This window comes from Macaca fascicularis, chromosome 2 (assembly GCF_037993035.2).
Source record: "Macaca fascicularis isolate 582-1 chromosome 2, T2T-MFA8v1.1".
NCBI lineage: Eukaryota > Metazoa > Chordata > Mammalia > Primates > Cercopithecidae > Macaca > Macaca fascicularis.
The window spans coordinates 107835759-107862884 of NC_088376.1; the positions used below are offsets into that span (position 1 = coordinate 107835759).

General features: G+C 47.0%; 1 protein-coding gene across 15 annotated transcripts in view; it reads right to left on the minus strand.

The window, feature by feature from the left end:
• Positions 1-27126, minus strand: part of ZDHHC3 (zDHHC palmitoyltransferase 3) — a 60240-nt gene that overhangs the window by 20808 nt on the left and 12306 nt on the right. For 6 of the 15 annotated variants that reach the window (XM_045386377.2, XM_045386374.2, XM_074031905.1 and 3 more), the window contains exons 2-4: positions 23330-23663; positions 22793-22890; positions 9371-9495 (exon numbers count right to left, since the gene is read on the minus strand). In XM_045386377.2, the coding sequence (XP_045242312.1) occupies positions 9371-9495; positions 22793-22890; positions 23330-23639 (533 nt within the window). In that variant the 5' untranslated portion in view covers positions 23640-23663. The remainder of the gene's footprint in view (positions 1-9370; positions 9496-22792; positions 22891-23329; positions 23664-27126) is intronic. The other 9 variants (XM_045386382.2, XM_045386379.2, XM_074031906.1 and 6 more) reach the window with 3 other exon arrangements.

The window sequence follows — 27126 nt, forward strand, 5'->3', positions numbered from 1 at the left end:
AAAACGTAGGCAAAGGACATGAACAGACACTTTTCAAAAGAAGACATACATGTGGCCAACAAGCATATGAAGAAAAAGCTCAGTATCACTGATCATCAGAGAAGTGCAAATCAAAATCACAATGAGATACCATCTCACACCAGTCAGAATGGCTACTATTAAAAAGTCAAAAAGCAACAGATGCTGGCGAGGGTGCGGATCCAAGGGAACACTGACACACTGTTCGTGGGAGTGTAAACTCGTTCAACCACTGTGGAAATCAGTGTGGCAATTTCTCAAAGAGCTAAAAGCAGAACTACCGTTCAACCCAGCAATCCCATTACTAGATACATACCCAGCGGAATAGAAATCCTTCTACCATAAAGACACATGCATGCAAACGTTCACTGCAGCACTATTCACAATAGCAAAGACACGGAATCAACCTAAATGCCCATCAACCTAACTGATGACAGAGTGGCCAGAGATGGGGTACATATACACCATGGAATACTATGTGGCCACAAAGAAGGGAACAATAGACACTAGGGTCTACCTGAAGGTGGAGGGTAGGAGAGAGAGGGCCAGAAAAGATAACTATTGGGTACTGGGCTTAATACCTGGGTGATGAAATAATATGTAAAACAAACCCCCATCACATGAGTTTATCTACGTAACAAACATTCACATGTACCCCCGAACCTAAAATAAAAGCTAAAAAACCTCCCCAAAACCTGCTTGAACAAAGGCAACTTGGAAGTATGTTTCAGGCTGCAGTCCTCAACGTTGGCCCAAATAAACTCTCTCGATTAATTTTGCCTGTTTCTTTCTTTAGGTCACCAGCCAAAAGATGTGCTCATTGACAATTTTTTTTCAATTCATTATTTTAATGAATTCTGGTCTCCTTTTTATTATCTTGGGGACACTATTTATTCAAAACAGGTTGAAATGCTATAAACAAAGCTTTGAAATAATACAATTATATTTCCTTTCTAAAAGGTCCTTAGTTCAAGGCCAGGTGTGGTGGCTCACGCCTGTAATCCTAGCACTCTGGGAGGCCGAGGCAGGCAGATTACTTGAGCTCAGGAGTTCAAGACAGCCTGGGCAACATGACGAGACCCAGTCTCTAACAAAAATACAAAAAATTAGTCGAGTGTGGTAGTGTGCACCTGTGGTCCCAGCTACTCGGGTGGCTGAGGTGGGAGAATCGCTTGAGCCCAGGGTGGGGACAGAAGGTTGCAGTAAGCTGTGATTGTGCCACTGCACCCCAGCCTGGGTGACAGAGCAAGACCCTGTCTCCAAAAAAAAAAAAAGTTCCTTAGTTCTGCTGGGCATGGTGGCTCATGCCTATAATCCCAGCACTTAGGGAGGCCAAGGTGGGAGGATTGCTTGAGCCCAGGAGTTTGAGACCAGCCTAGGCAACACAGTGAGACTCTGTGTCTAATAACAATTTTTTTTTTCTTTTTTAAAGCTCTTGGCTTTCAGCTCGGAGGCGGCTAAGGTGCAACCTTCTTCGGTTGTCCCAAATCTGGGTTCATCCAACACCAGCTGCCTCTACCATGCCACTGAAGTTCGACCTCAATGAGATCAAAGTTGTATAGCTGAGGTACACCAGGAGTGAAGTCAGTGCCATCCTGTGTGGGCCCCCAAGATCGCGCCCCCCTCGACCAAGTCTGTCCCCAAAAAAGGTTGGTGATGACATTGCCAAAGCAACTAGTGACTGGAAGGGTCAGAGGCTTACAGTGAAACTGATCATTCAGAACAGAAAGGCCCAGATTGACATGGTACCTTCTGCCTCTGCCCTGATCATTAAAGCCCTCAAGGAACCGCCGCAAGACAGAGAGAAACAGAAAAACGTTAAACACAGCGGAAATACCACTTTTCTTTTTTGGAGACAGAGTCTCGCTCTGTTGCCCAGGCTGGAGTGCAATGGTGTGATCTCGGCTCACTGCAAGCTCCAACTCCCAGGTTCAAGCGATTCTCCTGCCTCAGCCTCCCAAGTAGATGGGACTACAGGCATGTGCCACCAAGCTAGGCTAATTTTCGTATTTTCAGTAGAGACAGGATTTCACCATGTTGGCCAGACTAGTCTTTAATTCCTCACCTCAAGTGATCCACCCGCCTCGGCCTCCCAAAGTGCTGGGCGGGCTCATAGGTGTGAGCCACCGTGCCCGGCCGGAAATACCACCTTTGATGAGATTGTCAACATTGCTCTACAGATGCGGCACCGACCTTTAGCCAGACAACTCTCTGGAACCATTAAAGGGATTCTGGGGACTGCCCAGTCTGTGGGCTGCCAAGCTGATGGCCACCACCCTCATGACATCACAGATGACATCAACAGTGGTGCGGTGGAGTGCCCAGCTACTTAGAAGCACAAAGGAAGACATTTCAATAAAGGATATTTGACAACTAGAAATAAAAATAAATAAAAATAAAAAAAGTTCCTTAGTTCACACCAGCTTTCCTTTTCACTAGCTTCCGTAACTAACTTTACTTTGGGTTCTTGAAAAAGTGCAGAGTGGGCAATGGCAGGTGGACGCTGGAGGAAGGGCTGGGCATTGGGCATTGCTGGATCACACTCACACCGCAGTGCTGGCTAAGCTCTTGCTGACCAGCTGGCAGGACAGGGAAAGTACAGGAGAAGCTCTGCTGGGCTGGAGATGTGCTGTCCCCTGGATTCCAGAACCTGGAAGTAAAGACCACTCCGGAGGAGTCCTCCACCACGGTGCTCACTCGCAGCCCAAGGAGGAGATGTGTGCGTTCAAAGCCTTACGTGAACTTTGGTGGCAATGCAGACCTGAGTCCGCTGAGCTACCCTGGTCAAACTGGCTAACTTGGAGCCTCCAGTTTCCCTTCTGTACAAAATAAGTTTATTATAAGGAATACATGAGACAGATATTGTGCCTGGCTCAGACGATGTGTGGATTCATACTGGTCTCCACCCTTGCTCTTTTCCACAACTTCAAAGGGCCTCACTAACACAGGCATGTTGAGAATGGGCCTATCTCGGAGATGCTGGCCTGGTTCCACAATTTCCCTGGGGACCAGGAGGGCAAGATAAGAAAAGGAGACACAAAAGGGACATGGGGGTAACAAAGAGCAAGCTAAGTACCAGCAAGTCCATTAGCCACTCTGTTTCTCTCTCTCTCTCTGTTACCAATTTAAAAAATACACATGAATATATATCTAAGTGTATATATATATTTTTAAATTGGTAACGCCTGTTCCCAGTACACAATTTTAAAAGTGCAGATAAGTAAACAGTGCCGAGTGAGTACTCCCTGCATCGTAGGCCTCAGGCACCAGGTGCCATGCTCCCTCCATAGAGCCTGTTTCTGGCATGTTCTTCCAGAGACCAGTACCTCTGGGTTTCTTAATCCCCTCCCCATCTGGGGAACAAACTCCTGAGGGTAACCACCTCTCTGCTCCTGGCTCCTGAGCAGTTTCTCTTTCATCTCCACTTATTTTTAAAAGGTTTTCGAGTGGGTGCTCTTGATACAGTGTTGGCTCAGCGGCAGAGAGGTGCCAAGTGGCTGTACATCCTCTGAAAGCTGCCAAAGAGTTTAAACAAGCTCCTACAGCAAAGCTATTCTTCCCTCTCCTCCCAGCCTCTCTGGAGACAAGGCGTGAATACCAGGAAGCTGGGTTTCTCAATGGGCTGAGTCTCACTGGGCTTCCAAATTAGAAAGATACACACCTCAGGGAACAGGGAGAGTGAGTACAGCCTGCCGAGGGCCACAAGTGTTGGTTTAAAAGGCCGGTCCCTGAGTTTCCTGTTTTCAAAGATATGAAATGCCAAACCCACACTACCCTTCTTGGGCCAGGTGGTGTGCAGACTGGGTGGGGTGAGGCCCATCCCACGGTGGCTGGAGGCACTGCTCAGAGGCTGAGCTGCTCACAGAGGCCTGAAGGGTGCTGGGGCTGGAGCCTGGAGCAGCCACGGACAGGGACCAGAGGCAGATACTGAAGGGCAGTGAAGGGCATACCACACCCTGCCCTGCTTCACCTCAGGCACCATCCGTCATGAGGAAGAAGAAAAAATGTGGGCCTCCCCCTGCAACTCCTGACTCCCCACAGGGAATCAATCACCTCAGAGCCAGCCCTTTTCCCGGCCCCCACTGCATGCACATGGGCAGGGGGCTCAGCAGTGTTCCCTCCCTAGGCATAGCAGGGCAGCCCAAACACAAGGCCAAGGAAGGCTCATAGTTCACAGACTGAGAGCCTCTTCCACACACTCGCTCAGCCATCTTCCCCGTTTTGGCTGTGGATGGCCTCAATGCCTGAGGCCCTTTCTTCATTCTTTCCACTTGGCAAAATCTACCCTATCCTCTAAGGGTCCTTCTTGTTCACAGTCCTCTCCTGGCATTCCTTTCTGGCACGAATTCCAGAGTCCTGTGGATGAGACACTGTAAACTGGTGAGCTCCCATGGCACAGGGACCAAGTGTGCAATAACAATCACAGAACAGACCAAATACCCTAATTGGAGGTATTTGCGCCCTGGCCTTCCAGGTTTCCCAGGCTTCTCCTGTGTTTCTTTTTTTCTTTTTTTTTTTTTTTTTGAGACGGAGTCTCGCTCTGTCGCCCAGGCTGGAGTGCAGTGGCGTGATCTCGGCTCACTGCAAGCTCCGCCTCCCGGGTTCCCGCCATTCTCCTGCCTCAGCCTCCCGAGTAGCTGGGACTACAGGCGCCCACAACCGCGCCCGGCTAATTTTTTGTATTTTTTAGTAGAGACGGGGTTTCACCGTGGTCTCAATCTCCTGACCTTGTGATCCGCCCGCCTCGGCCTCCCAAAGTGTTGGGATTACAGGCGTGAGCCACTGCGCCCGGCCTAGGCTTCTCCTATGTTTCTATGTCATCACTGTAGAAGAGGGCAGATGTTTCCCTTCTCCCCTTCCTCCAGGTTTCCTACCATTTTTTCAGGCCCCAAAGCTTGCTAGAATCCACCAAGCTCACTGGCTCATAGGCAGTCAGTTTCTCTGGGGCTTATGTGTTTCCTCTCCAGGGAGGTATGAGGGCTCTTACTTGGCATTCATCTCCAAAGGAGCTGGCTGAGGCTCTCTTGCTCATCCTGGGTGATGGTTCAACACGGAAACATAGCCACATCCCATGGGGATTCTGTCTCTCCCTATACCAGCACTTACCAAACTGTATCATGGTGGAGAAGTGTGCCTGCCCTGCTTGGGTGGGAGGCTCCTAGACCCAGGGTCAGGTCTAATCCACCTCTATAAGCTCAGAGCCAAGCCCAGGGCCCCCATTAGCAAGGGTCAGCTGAATGAAGTCTCTGACACCACAGACAGGAAAGAGCAGGCCTGGGAAATGAATTCAATTACATCAGACTGGGATGCTCATGCAGGGAAAATAAAAAGAAAACAGCAAGAAGGTACTAAGTGAGCCATGGCGTCACACACAGGTTTTCATTTTACCCCCCATTGGCTATGACTAAAATTATAAGCAAAAAAGACACCTACACCACATCCTGGCTCCAGCTCAGAAACGATTTTGGGAAAGACAGTGCAGTGGAGTGGAAAGAACAGGGGATCTGAAAGCAGGTCCTCACTTTGAGCTCTGGTCAAAGAAACTTAGGTTCTCCAATCAGCCTCAGCAGAATCACTCTGATCTCTCAGGGTCATTGTGAGCACCAAAAATGTATGCAAAATGCTTTAAAAACAATACTAGTGCTATATAAATTTTCTCAGTAATCATAACCATGAGAAAGATAAAACAACAAAAATCTGTCAGGGGCTCCAAGCATCCCAGGACTGTCTCAGCCTCAGGGTGGGTGTCTGGGGTGTGGAGGCGGGGGGCTGACAAAGTCAGAGGTCTCTCCCTCCTCATGCAGAAGAACCTAGCAGGGTGTCTAATCTTTTGTCTTCCCTGGGCCACACATAAGATACACTAACACTAACAATAGCTGATGAGCTAAAAAAAAGTCTGTGCATACGTCTCCTAATGTTTAATAAAGTCTACAAATTTGTGTTGGACCACATTCAAAGCCAGCCTGGGCTGCAAGTGGCACACAGACCACGGGTTGGACAAGCTTGAAAGCATAAGCCAAATGCCATGGCCATCCACATTAGCATACATGGCTCCTCCCACAGAGTTTCCACATGCTTCCATGGTCCCGCTGAACAGGAGATTTGACACCAGGATGAAAGAGCATGGGGTTTCAGAGTGCTTCTCCTAGGAGGGAAAGATCCACCCACATACCATAGGGCTGGAAGGAAATACCTACAGGCACAAGGTCTGGGTGTATCTGTGGTATCCACCAGAGACAAGGGAATGGAGACGGTCTTAAATTCTAAAATGCTGGGGGCAAACATGTGTGCACACATGCTGCACCTTCGCCTGAGTGGGCAAGGTCGACATCAACTTTCTCTAACCAGGCAGGCAGCCTCTGGGCTCAAGGACTGTAAACAAACCCAGTCTGTCTGGAGTGCTGGGGATTCTGCTTATCCAAAATTGTGGGTCCCAGATGGCCTGGGCCACCACGCACCATCACAAAGGAGCAGTTGTCAGCACGCATTTCTGAGGCAGGAACAGGCAACTCTACAGGCATCCTCACTTTAGTTCATCTGAATCAGCAGCTCTTGCTTTGCCCAAGCTGATTTGTTTACTAGCACACAAGAATACCTCCCTTGGATCATCCTGGGCAGAGGCAAGGAGGAGGCGGTGAGGAAAATGCCAGGCGGTGGTAGCAGCTGAGGGCTCAGGGAGAGGAGAGAAAAGAATCACTGTGGTCACCCAAAAGTTCTTTTCTATAATACAAAGTTAACACCTCCCCGTTCCGGTCCGGCCTTTATAAACCCAGCACATCCCTAACTCCATACACATTCTTCTATTAGCAATAGCTTACACTTGTTGAGGTAGGTGACTCACACAGTTACTCATACTTAATCCCCACAACAAACTACAAAGAAACAACCCTTTTTACAGAGGAGAAGGCTAAGGCTCAGAAAGATGTAGCACCTGGCTAAAGGTCCACAGTGTAGCAAGTGACACAGCTGAACTTCCAACACCAACCACTCCAACTTCAAGGCCAAGGAGTCTGCTCCACCACACTGGGCTATCCTGAGAAACCACATAAGCAAGCTGAGCTTTTCTTTTTAAAAAAAAAATCTGAGTGATGGTTAGAAAACAGCTGGCTCCTGAGCCCAAGAGTGGCAAGAAAAGACCAAACTGAAGCCTCTATCTCAGGCTCAGGAGGCAAGCCTTGAATTAGATCTCAGAAGCAAGCTGACCCACAGACAGAAACCCTGGAGGAGCTAGCAATCACCACAGGCCCCTGCCCGGGCTCCTCAGCCCTTGCCCTCAAGCAGGCGGCAACCAGTTGAGGAGGTTTGCGGATCTCTCTGTCTCAGACAGAAAAACATATGTACAACTACATAAAGTTACATGTGTCATCCCCAGACTGGAGTTCCTATGGAAAGAGCCCTGTCTGGACTTGCAGCCAGAACTGCCGGGACCCAAACCTGTCTCTAGTGCTCACTGCTGTGTGACCTTGGAGCACTCACTTAACCCCTTTGAACCTTAATTTCTTTATCTGGGGAGGCCATCCCTGCAGCAATGCCGATTTCCAGGGGTGACTAGGAAGGTGAAAATAGATGACTGACGCTGCGGCAGGGCAGGCCGAGGTGCCGCAGGCACAGCACACAGGTACTGGGGAGCTGACTTTGGAATCTGAGTGCTGGAGACTGGCCACTCTCGTCTGAAAGACAGGCAGCAAGGCCAGGCAGAAATTGCCCTTCAAATCTCTCACACACCCAGATGTCTCCACAGGCTCAGCCTGCAAGGATGACGTCCAACACCTGGAGTAGATTCATTCCTCTATAACCCCTCTCCACCCAAACACGTACCCTCTGAAAAGGGGACCAAGTGATATTTTTGTATTTCTGTAATTTAGCATTTAAAGTTTCCTTGTATGCCAGTTGAGGTGGCTCACACCTGTAATCCCAACACTTTGGGAGGCTGAGTTGGGAGGATCACTTGAGCCCAGGAGTTTGAGACCAGCCTAGGCAACAAAGTGAGACTGTGTCTCTATAAGAAATTAAAAAAAATTAGCTGGGTGTGGTGGTGCATGCCTGTAGTCCCAGCTGCTCTGGAGGCTGAGGTGGGAGGACTGCTTGAGCCCAGGAGTCTGAGGCTGCAGTGAGCTATGAGCCTGCATGATAGAGTGAGACCTAGTCTCAAAATAAATAAACAAATAAAAATTTTTTGAGACAGGGTCTTACTTTGTCGCATAGGCTGGAGTGCAGTGGTGCAACCTTGGCTCACTGCAGCCTTGGGCTCCTGGACTGAAGGGATCTTCTGCCCTCAGCCTCCTGAGCAGCTGGGACTGCAGGCGTGTGCCACCACACCCAGCTAATTAAAAAAAAAAATTTTTTTTTTTGAAATGGAGTTTCACTCTTGTTGCCCAGGCTGGAGTGCAGTGGCACGATCTCAGTTCACCGCAACCTCCGCCTCCCAGGTTCAAGCGATTCTCCTGCCTCAGCCTCCTGAGTAGCTGGGATTATAGGCATGTGCCACCACCCCCAGCTAATTTTGTATTTTTAGTAGAGACGGGGTTTCTCCATGTTGGTCAGGCTGGTCTCGAACTCCTGACCTCAGGTGATCCGCCCGCCTCAGCCTCCTAAAGTGCTGGGAATACAGGTGTGAGTCACTGCGCCTGGCCTAATTTTTAAATTTTTTTGTAGAGACAGAGTCTCGCTTTGTTGCCCAGGCTGGTCTTGAACTCCTAGGCTCCAGTGATCCTCTTGCCTTGGCCTCCCAAAGTGCTGGGATTACAGGTGTGAGTCACTGTGCCCGGCCAATAAAGTACAACTTCTGGCTAGATGTCTTCTCATCAGAAAAACTTAATAAAGAAACCTGAAAACAAAAAGAGAAAACTGACTACATGTAAGATGGGGAAATGGCTTTCTTTTTTGGTTGAATTCTGCAACTATCATAACCTTCAGAAATTTTAAAAGAAAGCCTTCATTTAAGGACAATCCCTTTATTTTAAGTCCCAGACATTCACAGAATGATTTTCTAAAGCTTTTTCTCATGGTACCCTTGCAATAAAGCTGTGAGGTAGGAAAAGCAGGAATCCCCTCCATTTTACATATATTTTACGTATATAAAAACAAAGGCCCTGCCCAGGTCCTATGTCAAGTCCCGGGACAGGTGTCCTGAGCCCAAACCAAATGCTCTTTGCAATCTAGAGGGCTCACAGGGACCAGGAAGGAGATTCACAATGATCACTCTCTGCCCAGAGCAGGGGACATTTGGAATCCTGATGCTGACTTGGCTTCTGTTGGGGAAGTGTGTGCTACTCCAGGAGGCACGCATTGGCGGGGATGGAGGGAGGCAGGACAGTGGGAGAAGAGAGGAGGTGAGCCCCAGTGAGTGTACCTGCAGTGGTGGGCTCGGTCGGGCTTGATGCTGCAGCATTTGGGACACTTGTACACCACCTGCCCGGGCTTCAACTGTAAACTCTCGATGAATTCTTTAGTGGCATTTCCTTTGGGCACTGCCCCCTGTAGGAAAGATGAAAGGTATCAGGGTTGGGCTGGGGGTTCTATCAGCTCTAACATTCTACAGTGGGGATAATTATTTGAAAGCAGCAACCACACACACACACATGGACAGGACACTTTGATACCAACAACATGTGGACTCTGTGTTCAGAATTATGCCAACATTAAGGAATATTTATTGACCAAAAATTTTTCTGAGGAAATGCCATTAGGCCACATTGATTCTTTGATTTCTTTTCTTCCTTTCTTTTTCTTTTTCTTTTTTTTTTGAGACAGAGTCTTGTTCTGTCACCCAGGTTGGAGTGCAGTGGTGTGATCTCGGCTTACTGCAACCTCCGCCTCCCGGGTTCAAGCGATTCTCCTGCCTCAGCCTCTCGAGTACCTGGGATTACAGGCGCCAGCCACCACGCCCAGATAATTTTTTGTATTTTTAGTAGAGATGGGGTTTCACCACGTTGGTCAGGATGGTCTCAATCTCCTGACCCTGTGATCTGCCTGCCTCGGCCTCCCAAAGTGCTGGGATTACAGGCACAAGCCACCGCACCCGGCCAATTCTTTGATTAATTTTCTACACTAAACAGTGACATTGTTCCTGATTACTTTATATTTTCATTTTACTGAAATTATTTTCATTGAATCCATTCTCTCCTATGTAACAGTGAGGATTTGGCTCACTAACTATTTTTTGGTCTATATTAAATTTCCTGATAACAGCTTCTCCCTTTCTAAGTTTCATTGGTGAGCATCATGTCTAACAGTTTCCCAAGATCAAAATTTGCAGCTTCACATTTTAATGCGTTGTTTGCTGGGATTAAGTTTTATTTTACTTTTACCAGTGGTATTGTTATGAATAATTGGTAATCTATATTTGGTTCTTAGTGAATTCACAAGCAACTGGGAGCCGCTGCCCTCAGGTATTTGACTTGCTGTCTGGCCAGAGCTGCTCTCTGATTTGGTCTTCCATCTGTGGAGTATGCTTGTGAATACTTAGTGCTCTTTAGAGCCAATGGCAGAGCCAAAATGCCGTAAGATTCTGCTCTGGCTGTGCACCCATCCAAACAGAAGGAAAGCAGGCAGTGCACAGGCCTAAGTAGGGTCCTAATAACCAACCTTCACCAAGAGCCTGCTTGGTACTGAGCCCTGCGCACTCACGCTCACTGTTATGGACATAGGAATCAAATGAGGTCTCTGCTTCCGAGGCTTATAGTGTTTTGGAGGCTGACAAATGATTCTAGTAAAAGGGGTTACGTGCTGTGGAAGATATTTGTGTTGAGGGAGCACAGAGGAGCCAGCAGCTAATTAACCAGGGGAATCAGAGGAGTTTTAAGTACTGATGTTCAAGGGTTGTCTCGAGGAACGTACAGAGGCTTGTTAGGTAGACCTGTGGGAGAAAAGGGATTCCAGCAGAGAAGGGCATGAGTAAAGGCAAAGAGGCGAGGGTGAGCATGGCATATCTGGGAGATAGGGAGAATATCAGTGTGCCGAGCCATGCGTACGCAGCGTCAGCAGGGAGGCCGGACCGATGGGCCAGGGCCAGCTCATGTGGTGCGCTGAATGCCAGGATGGGGTGGGGTTTTTCTTTATAGGTAGCCTAGAGCCATCAGGTAACAATGGTGCTTCAGGAAGAGACCTCAGTTGCCTGTGTTATGTGGATCAGATAAGAAGAGGGAGAGATGAAAATTCCAGACACCACATAGGAGGTTACTGTTGATGGTCCAGTAAGGAAAAACTGAATTACGAGGATGGAGGGGGAGAAGTAGAGAAGAAATTCTGAGATCTGAATCTACAGATGATGGTAGGGAACCAACTTGTTATTGGGTGGTGGAGAGGGTAAAGAAAAGGGAGGAGATGAGCCCCAGTAAGGTTTCCATTTTTAGCAGCTGGTAAGTGGTGGCGTGCTAAAGCCATTAAGAGGGCAGAAGGAAGTTCTGAGAAGAGCTGACCAGTTCAGTTAGGGTATGCTGAGTCTGAAGTGCCTGAGGGACACCCAGGAAGGTGGCTGGGAATATCGGTCCAAGAAGTAAGAGAGAAGATCAGCCAGTAGCATAGCACAAGGGGTTAGAGCTGGCTTGGAAGTCCTCTGGCTTTGCTTTAAATCTGAGCTCTACATTTGTGAGTGGTATGCCCACTGACAGGTGGGCCTGTCTATGCCTTAGTTTCCTAATCATTGAGGCAGGACTCATCTTATCTAATTCCCAGCATTACTGAGAAGGTTAAACTAGACACAGACAACTTGCAGAAAGGGCTCAGATTATATTGCCACAGATACAGTGCTCAGTATATGGTACTGTTTTCTGGGTCTGGTGTTGGCACCAGTGCTGCAGCTTTAAAAAAAATACAGATGCCTAGACTCTAATGCAGCACTACTATAAAAATAAATGACCAGGGGGTATGGCCCAGACATCTGCATTTTTTACACTCCCCAGCAGAGTCTTCTACTCTATAGCCAGGGCTGAGAGCTACTGTGCTAGATCAGCAACTCCATGCTTGGGTCTACCTTGATCAGCACCAGATGCCCTGGCCTGGTACACAGTATGAACACAAAGTGAAAGGTAAAAGATCCAGCAGCTTCCAGCAAAGGGGTGAAAGAATTAGAGGCGGCAGGGAGCCAAGGATGTGCCATCCTGGGAACTCTGCCTGCTTGGCCGAGCTCCCAAACAAGAACCACACCTGACACAAGGTCAAGTCACAGCTATGGCATTGGACTGGGGCCCTCACTCTTCCTGCCATGGCCCCTGTGTCAGGTCTACTTCACAGAAAGCTCCACTCCTCAGTGGGCACCCATGAGATACCACAATCAGGGAAGTCAGTGCAACATCAGAAGAACAGAAACTAGGACTGTCCCCACATCCTGCATGGGCCCAGAGTGAGGTGGGCAAATTCAGATAGAGCACCCCTGGTTTCCCCAGAGTGGGACTGATGGATTATAACAGGCCAAATGAGGGGTTCCCAGGGTAGAAGCGATGAAGACTGGGTGTCAGAACCTTTCCTATAAAAGAATTCTGGGAAGGGAAGAGCCACTGAAGAAATGGAAAAATCTTTAAGTGCTGGAAATGCAAGGGAGCTGTGGTTCTGTCTTTTACTAAGAAATTGACTTACAGTGGATTAAGATTCCAGCTAAGAAAACTGCAGAGATAAATCAACCAACAACTCTCTCCTGAAGGTCTACACCACGCCGAACACTGTGGGAAGTACAAAGAAGCGATGGGAGCCCAGGCCTCAAACAGCTGGTGGGTGGACAGGTGCAGACGCAGTGAGGCTGCTGAGGCTGAGCACCTAGTGAAAGGCATGGCCACCAATGCATCAGGAGCTAAGGAGAGGCAGGACTGAGAGAGGGGATCCTAGGAAGGCCAGGATGATCCTGGTGGATACCAAGCAGGGGAGGGGCACCTGGGAGGAAAATCAGTTCAAGTACAGACCCAGAGGTGGGCCTACAGATCTCCTGTCGTCTCTGCTCTTCACGTGGCTCTTTCCTGGGTCCCAGCCCTTCCCCTGCTAGGCCTCTACTTCTCCTGCCTCATGAGGACCTATTCACTCCTGAGATGGGCAGCACTTGGCTGACCTGTCATTCAGAGCAATGACACGCTTCCCCACTGAGGATGAGGAGCCAAAGGCTCACAAGGAGCAGGAGACAAGGAGGCGATGAGAAAGCCCGAAGGACCACTTGTCCACATGCAAGCGCACCTCAGTGCTGTAGGCTCAGACTGAGAGTGGGGTGGAGATGAGGTCCTTTATACTCTTTCAACTCTCTAAAGTGTTTCATTACTATTTTTTTAAGTTAAAAAAAGTAGAAAAAAAATCTGGTCTGCACAATGTAGTCAGATGTCAGAAAAGCCTATGACAGAAAGTTTAAAAGTAAACGCATTTTGGAGGGCAAGGACCACATGGTATAGTTTTGGACATTAAAAATGCCATAAAAATACACAACTATTGACACAGGAAACATCTATAACAGATTATATATATACATACATACATATGAATAAGAAAAAAGAAAAAAAATGTGTGGTGGTACATGTTTGTAATCCTAGCTACTTGGGAGGCCAAGGTGGGAGGATAACTTGAGGCCAAGCGTTTGAGAACAGCCTGGGCAACACAGTGAGACCCTATGTAGAAGGATCACAGGTACTTTTAATTTTCTTGACTATATTTATTAAATGTTCTATTAGAAACATGTGGCTTTTGCAAAAAGGAAATAATCCATTAAAAACAAGCAAAAACAAAAACAAAAACAAAAACAACCTTAAGGAGGAGCCATCCAAAGTAGGAATATGATCAACTTTCCTGAGGCTTGTAACCAAAATGTCATTATTGTCTCACCTTGAAACATCCAACGGGCCACCAGTGAGGCACTGGTGAGGCGCCAGGGTCTGGAAGGTTTCATGAAGGCCAGGCAGAGCCCAGACCACACGGCATGAGTGGATTTCCAAGAGGGCCTGGGAAGGGCACTGGTGCAGGCAGAGGACAGGGTCTCAAGCCCAAAAGGCCTTATTTTTCGTTCTCTTTTCTTTTTTTTTTTGAAACAGGGTCTTGCTCTGTTGTCCAGGCTGGAGTGCAGTGGCATGATCTTGGCTCACTGCAGCTCTGACCTTCCAGGCTCAGGTGATCCTCCCACCTCAGCCTCCCAAGTAGCTGGAACTACTGGCATGAGCCACCATGTCCAGCTAATTAAAAAAATTTTTTTTAGAGACAGGGTCTCACTATGTTGCCCAGGCTGGTCTTGAACTCCTGGACTCAAGCGATCCTCCTGCCTTGGCCTTCTGAAGTGTTGGGATTACAGGGGTGTGAGCCATTGCCCCTAGCTGCTTTCTCTTTCATGTAAAAAGTAATTGAGTTTGGGCAACTGTGTGACTTTTTGTGGATACTAAAACCAGAAAACCAAAACTAGAAGTTACTATTGTTATGTGTATAAGAGAAAAAGTGCAAAGGGACATGCTTTCCCCCAAGGAGATGAAGCAACGAGGCTTGAGTTTTCCTAAATTATGGCCCAGGTGGTTTCTTCGTTTAGTCCCAGTTTTTAAGAAGGTCCCAGCCACCGGAATGTACTGTAAGCCCCAGGGGACCCTGTATAAAAGACTGCAAGAGGAAACCTCTAACCCATAAAAGGCAATCAGAGCTCTCGTTTGGTATTCTCATTATAGCTTGTAATTCCAGACCATGAGTACAGACATCATTCAGCAGCTCAGCCTTTCCAAACATGTGCCCCACAATGTGACTCCATTTGCATAAATCTCCCAAAAGGCCTATCTCCATCCAGGAGGGCCCCACCCATCCAACCACCTGAGCCCATCTCTCAGAGCCAGAGAGCAGCTGGGCCAGCACCCGAGACTGAGGAGTCTGATGCGTACACTTTCCAGTCTCTGCCTCAGGCAACTTTTTGTTTCATTCTTTTTTAAAATGTGTATTAAGCTCTTCTGGGCTCATCTCCACAAATTTCAGAACTAATAACAATTACTTCATTGTAAGGAACTTTGTTCTTTACAATCCTGGACAGAAGGCAGGGGGTTGGAAGGCCTGAGACATTTTTGTCACTGCTGTCATGCTTGCATTACTGAGAAACGCTTATCCCCCACCCCACATTCTTACACACTCCACAGGGATGTCTTGAAGCTTCCACATTGCTGCAAGCCTAGCAGGTCAAAATGCACTGACTTTATCTCCCTCATTTCCAAAGTAATACTTGTTCATAGTTTTAAGAAAGAAAATACAGATGAAAAAAACAGAACAGGAAAAATTCACTCTGATTTTATCACCCAAGACAAGCACTACCAACATTCTGAAACATATTCTTAAAGTCTTTTCTCTTCGTACTAAGGTAAAAACACTTTTACAAATCTATAGGCCCATAAAAAGCAGATCATATAGCTTCCAAAATATATATTTGGCCCCACAGTGCAACCAATTTAAATCTGGTTTAAAATAAGTGTGTAGAAGCTGTTAAAGCTTTTCTGCTCTAGGCATGGCAGAACTCCTTCCACATTCTCTGCACAGAGCTCTGAGCTTTCAGTGCAGAAGGAACATAATGGTACTTATATGTGCACCTGTGTGTATTTAGGGGTGGGGTAGGGTGTGATGTGCCTCCATCAGCTATTCCCCTTAGTAGGTAGCCCAAACTTCTAGTACCTTCCTTGACCCCTGCCTACTTCCTTTTCTATTTTGGAGAAAATTGAGGCTGCTAGGGTTAAATCCTTCTCATATTCATCATCTCACTGCCTCACTGTCCCTGGACTCATGGGTACCCACTGCCTTGGAAGATGAGGCTCAAGTCAATCCTGGCCCTCAGGGACCCCATATCATTACCTCCAAGCTTTCTCCTTGTGTTCTTAGCAGGCTCTGAGCTCTCCCTGCCCCTTCATAGCTAAGCTGCTTGAAGCCTTGTGCACTTGATGTCTCTGCTGACCTCTCCCTTACTCTTCAGTGTACCTGTCCCCTCCATACCAGGGACCTGTTCCCACCAGGTCACTGAGCAACTCACTGTGGCCAAATCCAAAAGTCAATTCTTAGCCCTCGTCTTCCTTGGGTTCTCCTCACTGTCCTCCTCCCTGTCTGTGGGGCTGTGCCTCTCCCCTCCTCTTGGAATCCCGCCCATCTAGGCTACTGGTGTTCCTCAGGGTTCAGGGTTTCAACCCAAGACTCCTTCCTTCCCTGCTCGTTCTGCACTCTCTCCTGAACAATCTTTAACCCTACTTCCATCATCACTCAGTGATGATGCTCCAATCAAAAGTTCCAACTCAGACCTCTTGAATCTGTAGATGTCTCTATTTGGCTGTCCCAAAGGCACTATGTACAGCTAAAATGGAACCTGCTGCTTCCTCCCCAAACTGTTCCCTCAAGTCTCCCTTTACTGGCCCATGGCATATCCATGTACCTTGTCACCTGGGGTAGAAATCCAGTAGTCACCACCAGTTCCTCTAATCCTCTTCCCCACACCCCATTCACTCCACCAGGTTAATTCTGCCTCAGACTGTGCCTTGAATCCCATGCTCTCCCCTCCATGCCACCATCATGCCTTAGTTCAGCCCATCATCACCTGCCCCAGACTATTAGAGCATCACCCAGGTCTTCCTGCCTCTAGTCTCTCCCTCAAATCCTGCAGCCCACTTCTATCCTTTCTCCCCACTAATTTCCAGAGTAAACTTTCTTAAATGGAAATGTGATCACATTATTCCCCTGGCCTAAAACCTTCACTGGCTCCCTAGGTACCATGGTCCAGAGTGCAAGCTCCTGGGCAGGGCTCATGAGGCCACCATATCTCAGCCCTGGACTACCAATCCAGTGCCACCTCTCTCCATAGACCGTCCCTCCCTGTGGTCTATTTGGAGTTTCCCAAAGGCAACATTCTCTCTAAGTTTTCCTTTCTACCCTCAGGGGCTCCATTTTAGCACCAACTCAACCATCACCCGCTCCAACTTGCCAGGCACCTCCTTGCTTCTAGCACCCAAATTAAAATGCACCCAGGGATCACCTTCTTTGCTACTTCCTCATGGCCCCAGGCCACACCCAAGGCAGAACCCATTACTTAGCCTTTGTGCTACCACAGCTTGTATGTATAGTACAGCACACATCATTTAATTACACACCCTCTCTCCTACATGACAGGACACTCCTGGAGGACAAGATGTCTGTCAACTTGTAGCTCAGCAAACTGCTTAGGGCCTGGCACGAAGAATGTATTCAATAAACTCAAGCTGAATGATGATACATTTATCGAGCACTTATAGGCCAGGCATAGTTCCAAATGCTTTGTGACAAAACTGTATTTTGTTAGTTACTTCTGACAATAAACCTTTGAGGTAGAGACTATGGTATTCCCCATTTTATACATGAGGTAACTAAGGCAGGGAAGTCAAGCATCTTCCCAAGGTAACACAGCTAGTAAGTGGGAGAAGTAGGGTTCTGACTCAGGCAATCCAAGTCTAGAACCTATGTCACTATCAGAAGACAAACATATCATTACCAGGTATTTCTGTTAAGTGACTTGGAAAAGACTTTTTTAAAATTGCCTGATGTCACAATATCATTCTACCACCAACAACTACCTCAGCACACTAGTATTAAGATTGAAACAGGCCTAGGATACTAAGGCTGTTTCAATAAGTATCTAGGATAATATGATAATATAAAAAGAAACAATGGAAAGTAGTGGAGACAGGTTCTAAAGAAATGCCAATACTTTCAAGGACTCAACATTCCATCCATTTCAAGCTATAAGAATGAAAACCTGCTTAAATTGTTTCAGGGCCATGGGATCAAAGCCCATGCACACCCACCAGTCTGGGTAAAAACTCCCTCTAACAGCTCTCCCAGGAGCATGGTAACCAACCCAGGCCCGCATCACTGGCCATGTGTCTCCTCCACAGAAAAGTAAAAGGTAGCTAGTTGGTCCCCAAATGGGCTGCTTTCCTATCTCTGGAGCCAGAAAGCTTTTCCTGTTGGGATTTATAAGTTGCTCAGGGGCAGGGGTGAGAAGTTGCCTGGCATGAGGGAGAATGCAGCACGATACTCCAATGGACCCTCAGGCAAGTCCCCTAACCTGATGCAGTGAATGTGCCAATACCTCTAGGCAAGATGGGCAAGGCCCTTCTCTGGCTGCAGCGAGCACCTGGCCTGCTATTCCTCCTCTATGTTCCCACATACATCATGCTGCCATGCTACCCTTCCAGGAAATACTTGCCACCTGGGCTCTGAATACAGCACATGCTCTGTAAGGCTGCCAAAAAAGACTCCAGAAGGGAATACCAATTGCACGTTTGAAGTGAGCCCCAATATTTCCACTCAATGACTTTTGGCAGCTGAAATGAAAATCAGTGGCCAGTAGTGGTCTGAGATAGTCATGGAGGTCTGTTTATAGCAAGGTGTTCACAGAGTAGGATTCAAGAGGGGTTGGGGTAGGGGAGCAGGCAGACAGACAAATTTTCTTTTCCTTAATAATGTGGTTAAATTGACTATAAATCCAGTCATGCACACCATGATGTTTCAGTCAACAACAAGTCCCTCAAGATTATAATACCATGTTTTTACTGTACCATTTCTATGTTTAGATATACAAATATTATTGTGTTACAGTTGCCCACAGTCAGTATTCAGTACAGGAACACGTTGCATGGGTTTGTAGCCTAGGAACAAGAGGCTATTCGATACAGCGTAGGTGTGCAGCAGGCTGTACCATCTAGGTTTGTGTAAGTACAGTCTATGATGTTTGCACAATGATCAAATTGCCTAACAATGCATTTCTCAGAACTTATCCCCATCATTAAGTGACGCATGACTGTATATTCCTCCTTTTCTCAAATCTGATTTGAAATAATTTATGAAGTTAATAAATGATAAGATCCAAAAAAGAAGGGGCAAAAATATGCTGATCATAAGGGTTTATACAATCACTGTGATTGTGTAACACTTGGCTTTGAGCTTCCTGGCAGCCGGGACAAAAAGAAACAATCTCCATCTGTCAGGTTTAAGCATCTTCTGGGAGACAGACATTGTCTCAGAAATAAGGAAGCCCCTCAGGACTCCTAAGGGAGCTCACAGAATGAGGAATTTGGAAAAGAAAAGGTGGTGAAACCGAGAAATGAGGAAAAGAGAGAGGGGGTACTAAGGTAAGGGTTTCTGAGTCCAGTTTGTCTTCAAGAGGCTGCCTCTGCAGGGCACGTGGAGTCATTCTAGCCTTCTAAACGTCTGAAATGTTTCCAGAACACAGAAAGCTCCTATGATGACATTACGCAACCTCAGAGTGGGCAAGGAGAAGGTGTCAGGAGACCAAACGTCAGCCTGACTTGTGCTCCTGCCCACACCCATGCCGCCTCCAGGCCAGCCTGCCTGCCAAGTGAGGCGCCTGCCCTGCTTCTCTGTCCATTTGTCCTCTTTCCTCTGTTTAAAGACCTGTCCCTTTTGCCCTATTTCTCAAATGGCTATCTCACTTCCAAGGGGGCTGTTTACACATTTGTGAGTCATTTCCCACTTCCCTTTTCTTTTCAAGCTCTATGTGGACCTATCTACTGCTACATTGGAGTAAATCACTGATAAATGGTCCAGAAGGCTGTGGTGGTTGCAATTGTTCAGATGTTACACTTGGAATAATTGTTTCAAAGCTGAAAGCGGTAAAGTTACTGTTTGAGGGAGAACATAAGGTGTTTTTTTAAATATATATATATAAAATTATATATATATTATATATATATATATATTTTAAACTAGTAATGATAACAAACCAAAGTGATACACAATGCATACATTGCTTATAACCTTTGGATATAAACTGTTCTGAAAAAGTATGTGCAACATGAATTCTTGAGATATAAAACATTATAATCCCATTAGGGAACTCCTTAGAACTCTGCAGTGACCACTTTCTAAAAAAAGACTCCTTTGCAATATTAATAAGGAACGCCTAACTTATCTGCTTATATGACCTAGGCTTCCAACTCTGCTCCTTGGAATCCTAGGGTGTCCCAACAGCGCCTTAGGAGCTCCTACTTCTGCAGCCCCACTTCTCTGTTTTGCGTACTGGGTTTTAGATGAGATATGAGCACATGAGATATCATGTGCTGGGGATGGGGAGAGGCAGATGGTAGCATGAAGACCCTAAAACAAGGCACATCTGTAGAACATGCTTTCAGTTGCTTCCCTTACTAATGGTAGATATTTGACAAATTCTTCATTTTGGGGGCCAGTTTTCTTTGGGACTACCAGCAAAATACCTCTGGGAAGCTAACTGTTGTTTAGGATACAGTCTGTGCCTCTCACTGCTTTGGGATTGGAAGCTGGCAACACACCACAGTGAAAATCATGCTCTCCTGCATCCACTGCAAGGGCCAGCTGGCCAAGGTCTCTGGAGAGGCTGCACGCTTCAGTGCGGTGGGTAAAGAACCCATGTATGTGAGGGCAGCAGGAATGCCAGGGCAGAAGCCTCCCCTCTCACTGCCTAACATCCAGTTCCTTGTTTTCACATGCCTTCCAGAAACCAAAGACCTTCACACACACTCTCTCCAACCCTGATTCTCCATCAGCTCCAGACTATCTACCGCCCATCTAGCATCTCCACTTGCACATAATATAGTGGCAGTCTGACTAGAACATAAGTCTTGATTTCTCCTCCAAAATCAATAACGGGCACCAGTGCTCCCCAAGATGCTCTAGCTAAGACTATGGAAGTTACACCCTCCAATCTCTCTCCATTCTGTCAGTTCTGAACCGCATTCTCAGGCCTGGCCTGAGAGGGAAATGTGAGGGAAATGTGGCAGCTCTAAAGCATTTGAATACCCAGGGCCCTGCCCTCAGACCAATTATAGTAGTCCCTGGGGGTGGGGCCCAGCCATCAGTACGTTTAAACAGCTCTCCAAGAGATGGTACAGGCAGGCTTGAAAACTAGTAGCTTAAAACAGACTCCAAATCCAACAGCTTCTCTCTGGTTTCACTGCTCTTACTTTGGTCCGAGCCACCACCATGTCTTGCCCGGACCACTGCAATACCTCTAGTCCCCCTGCTTCTACTTGTAACACCTTGAATCTCCATTGCAAGCACAATGCAAATCAGATCACACCCTGTCTCTCTGAAGGCTGCTGACTGCACTTAGAATAAAATCCAAAGTTCTCAAGAGGCCTACCAGGCCCTGCACAATCTGGCCTCTGAGGCCCTCTTCACCTCTTCTATCACTCTTACCCCCAGCTACCATGTTTTGATCACCCCAGTCCTAGTCCTATTTCTCAGATGTGCTGAGCATGTTTCTGTCTCTGGGCCTTTGAATCTACTCTTTTCTCTACCCTTGGATCTTCGTTTGCCTGGCTTGTAACCCTGTGTCATTCAGGTTAGCTCAAAAGGCACCACCTCAGAGATGGCGCCTTAGACCACCTCGATCTAAAGTAGTCCCCCTTTGCCCCAGAGAGTCAACAGTACATCATCCTGGTCACTTTGTCTTATTGTCTTTAAAGCACTTATCACTTTCCAAAATACCCTGTTCAATCATGTCCTTACTACCTGACCCCGTCACTACAAAGTGAGCTTCACAAGGGCAGGAATTTGCATCTGTCTTGCTCATAACTGTAGCCATTGCTCAGAAAGCAATCTCTCACAGAACGGGCACTCAGGAAACATGGCCATTCATTTTATTCCCACACCAGTGCCACTCCTCCTCACTACTGCCAGAGTGAGACTTGTAAAATGACAGTTTTGTTTAAAATGTGCTGAAAATCCTTAGGGGCCCTAAACTGCCCCTCATCATCCAACTCCTATCCTCCTCCTTAGGTACCTCACCCACGTCACCAACCTAAATTCATTCTCTTCCTAAGTTCCCACCACTCCTGGTGCCTAGAGGAGCCACGCTCCTGCATTCCTATGTCTCTGCAAGCGGCTCCCTCTGCCTGCCTTCCTGTCCTCAATGTCCACTGCTTGGACAAGAGCTGGTTTGGCATTGCTTCCTCCAAGCAGTCACCTCTATAGATTGATTAATCTCCCCACCCTTGTTCTCCCACAGCAATCCATGTTTCTTTCTGCCACAACCTTCATCACACAGGTTTATCGTCACCTGTCTTTTCTAGACAGAGGGCATCTTGAGGGTAAGAACAGTATCTGGGGCTTGGTAGACAGTAAACTATGAACTGAGAGAAGCAATGTCTTTTACTTCTGCATCCCCAATAGCAATGGTATCATAAACATTTCTGAATAAATCCTTAACTTATTTTCAGCATGACCATATAGATGCTGCTGGGAAAACTCTTTCATATCCTTGTGTTTGGGGACACTTAGGATTATACCCATATACATGGTTTCCCTCAGGTGATGGCTGTCCCGCATGCAGTGCTAAATACTAGGCCAACAGGCCCCTGCCTGCCAGTGTGTTTGGTCTCCTAAGGCATGCGCATGAACAGAGATGCTGTCTGGACTAGTGGCTGACATGTAATTGAGTTGGGAAAGCTGCTTTCCTTTGGGATGGATTAATAATAATCCACCACCTGAACCGGCAGGAAATGGAGCCCTTTGAGACAAGAACTAGCTCAGGCCCATCATTATCATCACTACCTCACTGTCCCTGGGGCTCACAGAAACAAAATCTGTATGGTCAGTGTCTAGTAGCAGTGCTTTCCCTCTCTTAATTTAAACACACACGTCCCACGTACTGAAACAAGCCACAGAAGGTCTTTATCAAATAATGTATTCTCTTGCTTTTCCCATACAAAAAAGGAACAGAACAGAGGGTTTAATACCAGGGTGCACAAACATTCAATAGCCACGTGCGCAGCTTGGTATATTCAGCTAAGTCATTGAGCAGAACACTACTGCTTTACCCACAGATATTCACCAAGAGGCACTTGCTGCGGCCTGAAACAGGCTTGTCCAGCTTTTCAGGAAAAGACGCACCTCGCCCAAGCAAAGTGAAGGCCATTTCCGTGCAGGTTCCTGGAATTGGATGTGGCTTTAATTTGAAGTCCACCTAGCTCCAGCAGTGTCTTCACTGGGAAGCCCCATCCTGACCCAACCCTCCAGCATGCTTTCTGCTCTGATCATCTGGTCCCAGTCTTCAAGATTATCTGTGTCTTTTTAACCAGAGGCAGGTTTCCCCTAGACCAAACCCCTCCCACAGCAGGCCCAATGAATGCATATATCCATGTACTTATAGTATAATTTAACCAAGACAGATGGGCTGTGGTACAGGTGTTGACCCCTCTTCCCCAGTCAGAATTCCACAGAACTCTGAACAAGGCAGAGGTCTACTTCCTCACCCTCCCCTGGCGCTCCTATTCTCCAAATTCCCAAGGTCCGGGGGAGCATGCAGGCTATGGCCATGCCAGAGCCAGAGGAGGAGAGTGTGGGCTGGTCAAAACAAGCCCAGACATACTCACGGGGTCCGTCAGCATGGCCCGGCAGTGGGAGGCCAGGGCCAAGAAGGCCAGCAGGTTGAACACAATTCCGTTGATGATGCTATACACGTAGTCTCGAGATGGAATCAGCATGACAAAGAGGACCACAAACTCTGCATAGAGGACCAGAAACCAGGTAACGATGGCACAGGCGATGCCACAGCCGTCACGGATAAACCACATGGTTCCCACAGGACCAGGGTAGGGGGGTGGGACACACTTCTCCGGTTGGAGGTATTCTGGTTTCCGCTCAATGTCTCGGAAGTGGTGGGTGGGGATAAGCATCATAAGCTATTCTGTCCATACTGGCATCTGAAAGAGAGAGGAAAGAATCCAGAAACTTGGTGTTGTCTTATCATTAAGGAGGTTTGACAAAATTACTCCCAAAGTGAGTTGTGATTACCTATCTGCAAACCCCTATGTGCAAAGCCACCTAATCACCTCGTTCATTTAAAACATGAGTCCTCTTCCCTGCTTCTGAGAGTCAATTTAGCCTTCTTGAAACAGGGCCTTCACATGACAGATAATAAAAAGGGAGCCTCTAAAGGGTAAATGCCTTGCCCAAGGTCAGCCAGAGCAGAAGCAGCGGACACAGCCAATTTATGTTTTTTGTTTTTTGAGACTAGGTGGGGTCTCACTCTGTCACTCAGGCTGGAGTGCAGTGGCACTATCTTAGGTCAATTCAGCCTTGACCTCCCACCTCAGGCTCAAGCGATCCTCCCACCTCAACCTCCCAAGTACCTGGAACTACAGGAATGCACCACCACACCTGGCTAATTTTTAGGTTTTTTTTGTAGAGATGGGGTTTCGCCATGTTGCCCAGGCTGATCTCAAACTCCTGAGCTCAAGTTATCCGCCCACCTCGGCCTCCCAAAGTGCTGGGATTACAGGCATGAGCCACGGCACCCGGCCCAGCCTGGCAATTTAGAGGTAGCACTAGAACCTAGGTCTCCTTGTTATTAGAGATCTACTGGGTGGACAGTGCCTCAGTAGATATGTTCAAATTTTGACTTAAAAGGAGAGGCAGAGAGAAGGGGAGCGAGCTCAAAGATGTTTTCCTACCACCTGGCTGTGGGGTGCTTCATATGCCTTTGTTTCCTCACCTGTGAAAACATCTACATTCCAGCCCTGGCCACCTCCTCCCAGGACTGCTGGTATGAGCGTTGAGGGAACTGGTGGAAGAGCTTGTGATGAACGATATAGATCACAACACTCTGTACACCTCACAGGCTATGCACATGTATTTTCTCTAGGAAACACATCCATTTCTTCAGAAACAAGTGCTGAGCAAAGCACCCTTTCTCTCTAGAAGCTGCAATTCAAGTCTCTGGAGACAGCAATGAAATAACCAAGAATCAATGACTAATGTCTATCCACAGCATGTGCTGCAAGACACAGAAAGCATAGATTTCCCTTCTCTTCTTCTTTACCTTACCCTCTCTGGCCTGTTGCACCACCAACCAGGTTTCTCAGTTAGAAACTGCGATGGCTCAAGCGCCCCACCAGATGTAGGTGCCATGGAAAAGCCACCCATAGCACAGGCTACAACACAGGCAGGGAATATCTCTGTCTTTTGAGAACTCAAGTAACTACATAGCAGAAGAAATCACTCAAAAGCAGCACTGGCCATGTATGCTTCCTAAGACTATGGCTCTGAAGGGCAAAGGCAGGCTTTCAGTATTGTTATGAATAGTAAGGACATGTCCAAAAAGTTAGGAGAGCAGACCAGTAACTACTATTCAAAATGACAGACATTCTAGAGTCGCAAGTTGCACAGACTAATAATGAAGAATAAGGTCAGGGCCACTCCTCTCAAGGTGGCAGAGAATTAATGGCTGAAAGGCAGTTAAATATGCTATTACATATTTGCCCAAAGGAACATCGACTCAACAAATACAGTCACTATCACAGTGACAAGAAGTCATGACACATAGAGATAGAATAACCATCTTGGTCGGGGGCGGTGGCTCACGCCTGTAATCCCAGCACTTTGGGAGGCCAAGGCAGGCGGATCATGAGGTCAGGAGATCGAGACCATCCTGGCTAACACGGTGAAACCCTGTCTCTACTAAAAATACAAAAAATTAGCCGGGTGTGGTGGTGGGCGCCTGTGGTCCCAGCTACTCGGGAGGCTGAGGCAGGAGAATGGCGTGAACGCAGGAGGCGGAGCTTGCAGTGAGCTGAGATCATGCCACTGTACTCCAGCCTGGGTGACAGTGCGAGACTCTGTCTTAAAAAAATAATAATAAATAACCATCTTAAGTATAGTAAAAGTCTTGGTTCCTGGTGGTCCATCAACCAAAATTTTCTAACAGCAATCCTGTGCTCTCCAGAGGACAGTGGCAATGTAGTCCTGCCAGAGACAACCTAAATGCATTAAAAGATGCAGGCCCCCCTTCTGAAGCACCAAACAGGGCAGTAGAAGATCAGAGATCAGGGATGTCTGGGACCTGACCTGTGCCCAGCAAATTCTAAAATTACAAACTCTGTTCAAGGAAAACCAAAGAAAAGAAAAGCTGATATCACACAATGATTCAAAAGCTGACTGAAGCTCCACATTTTGACAACCTCCAGTTGCAAGCATTCGTTTGGTGTTTCCTACTGTCATACAGATTTATATTTATATCACCTGTGTTCTCACAATTACTATTTAAGCTCAAAACCAATAATGTTTTGTTGGACCACAGCCACATCATTTGATTATAAATTGTCTCTGGCTGCTTTTGTACTACAATGGCAAGAGTTAAGTAGCTGTAACACACATGCCCTAGATATTTACTCTCCAGCTCTTTAAAGAAAAGTTTGCTGACACCTGGTTCCAAGCAGTTGTTGGCTATCAAATAAATAACAGATCCTGCTTCCCCGGCAGAACAGCTTGGTGTGATGGAGATAGGCAGTTACAACTCACTGTCCCACCCACATCTGTGACGGCAAAACCTCTTGTCATCTGCAGCCTGTGGGCCACTTCCCCATAACCTGCACACTCTATCAAACTGTTCTTTATCATAAACAGTATGGCTTTCATAAATGGATAATCACTGAAAATAAATTTTAGAGCAATTCTCCTTAGGTACTTCCAGTGATTACATTATATTCACAGAATATTCAGAGTGGTTGCACTCTATCCTTTGACAACTCCTCATTCTTGATTGTATTTATGACAATGATTTGATTAAACAAGAATTAAGTTTCATGTGCATGGTTTTGTTGAGGAATAAGCCCTTCCACACAAGTAACTTCCCAGATAAATGTGACTTGTTTCCAAGCAGAAACACACTTTAACCATTTGGATGGTTAAGATGGAAATCTTAAAACAGAAAGGGAGGGAGAGAGAGAAGGAAGAAAGGGAGGGAGGGAAGGAGGGAGGTAGGGAGGGAAGGCTATTATAACTGTTTGTGCCTTAAGCACAATAATCAATCATTTCTTATTTAGATTTATTTAGAGTTATTACCAGGAACATCACCTACTGGAGTGTGTTAGGTAACGATGTCCTCAGGGCTACTGAAATTCACTGGGTCTCAGCTTCACATCAACTGGCTTGCTCAGACTGTTATAACTGCCATTCTGGCATCTCTGTATATGATCCTTTGTCTTCCTCCTCCACTCCTGCCTACTCATTTGTGTGTCTATGGTCACCAATCATCCCCACACATCCTCTATTTACTAGTGCTAATTGGCTGTGGGCTAGAAAAGCGAATAAACTAGTCTTGTTAGATTTATTTGCAAAAGGGTAGTCATTTTGGGTAATAGGCCTTCAGGGAACAACTGCTAAGCT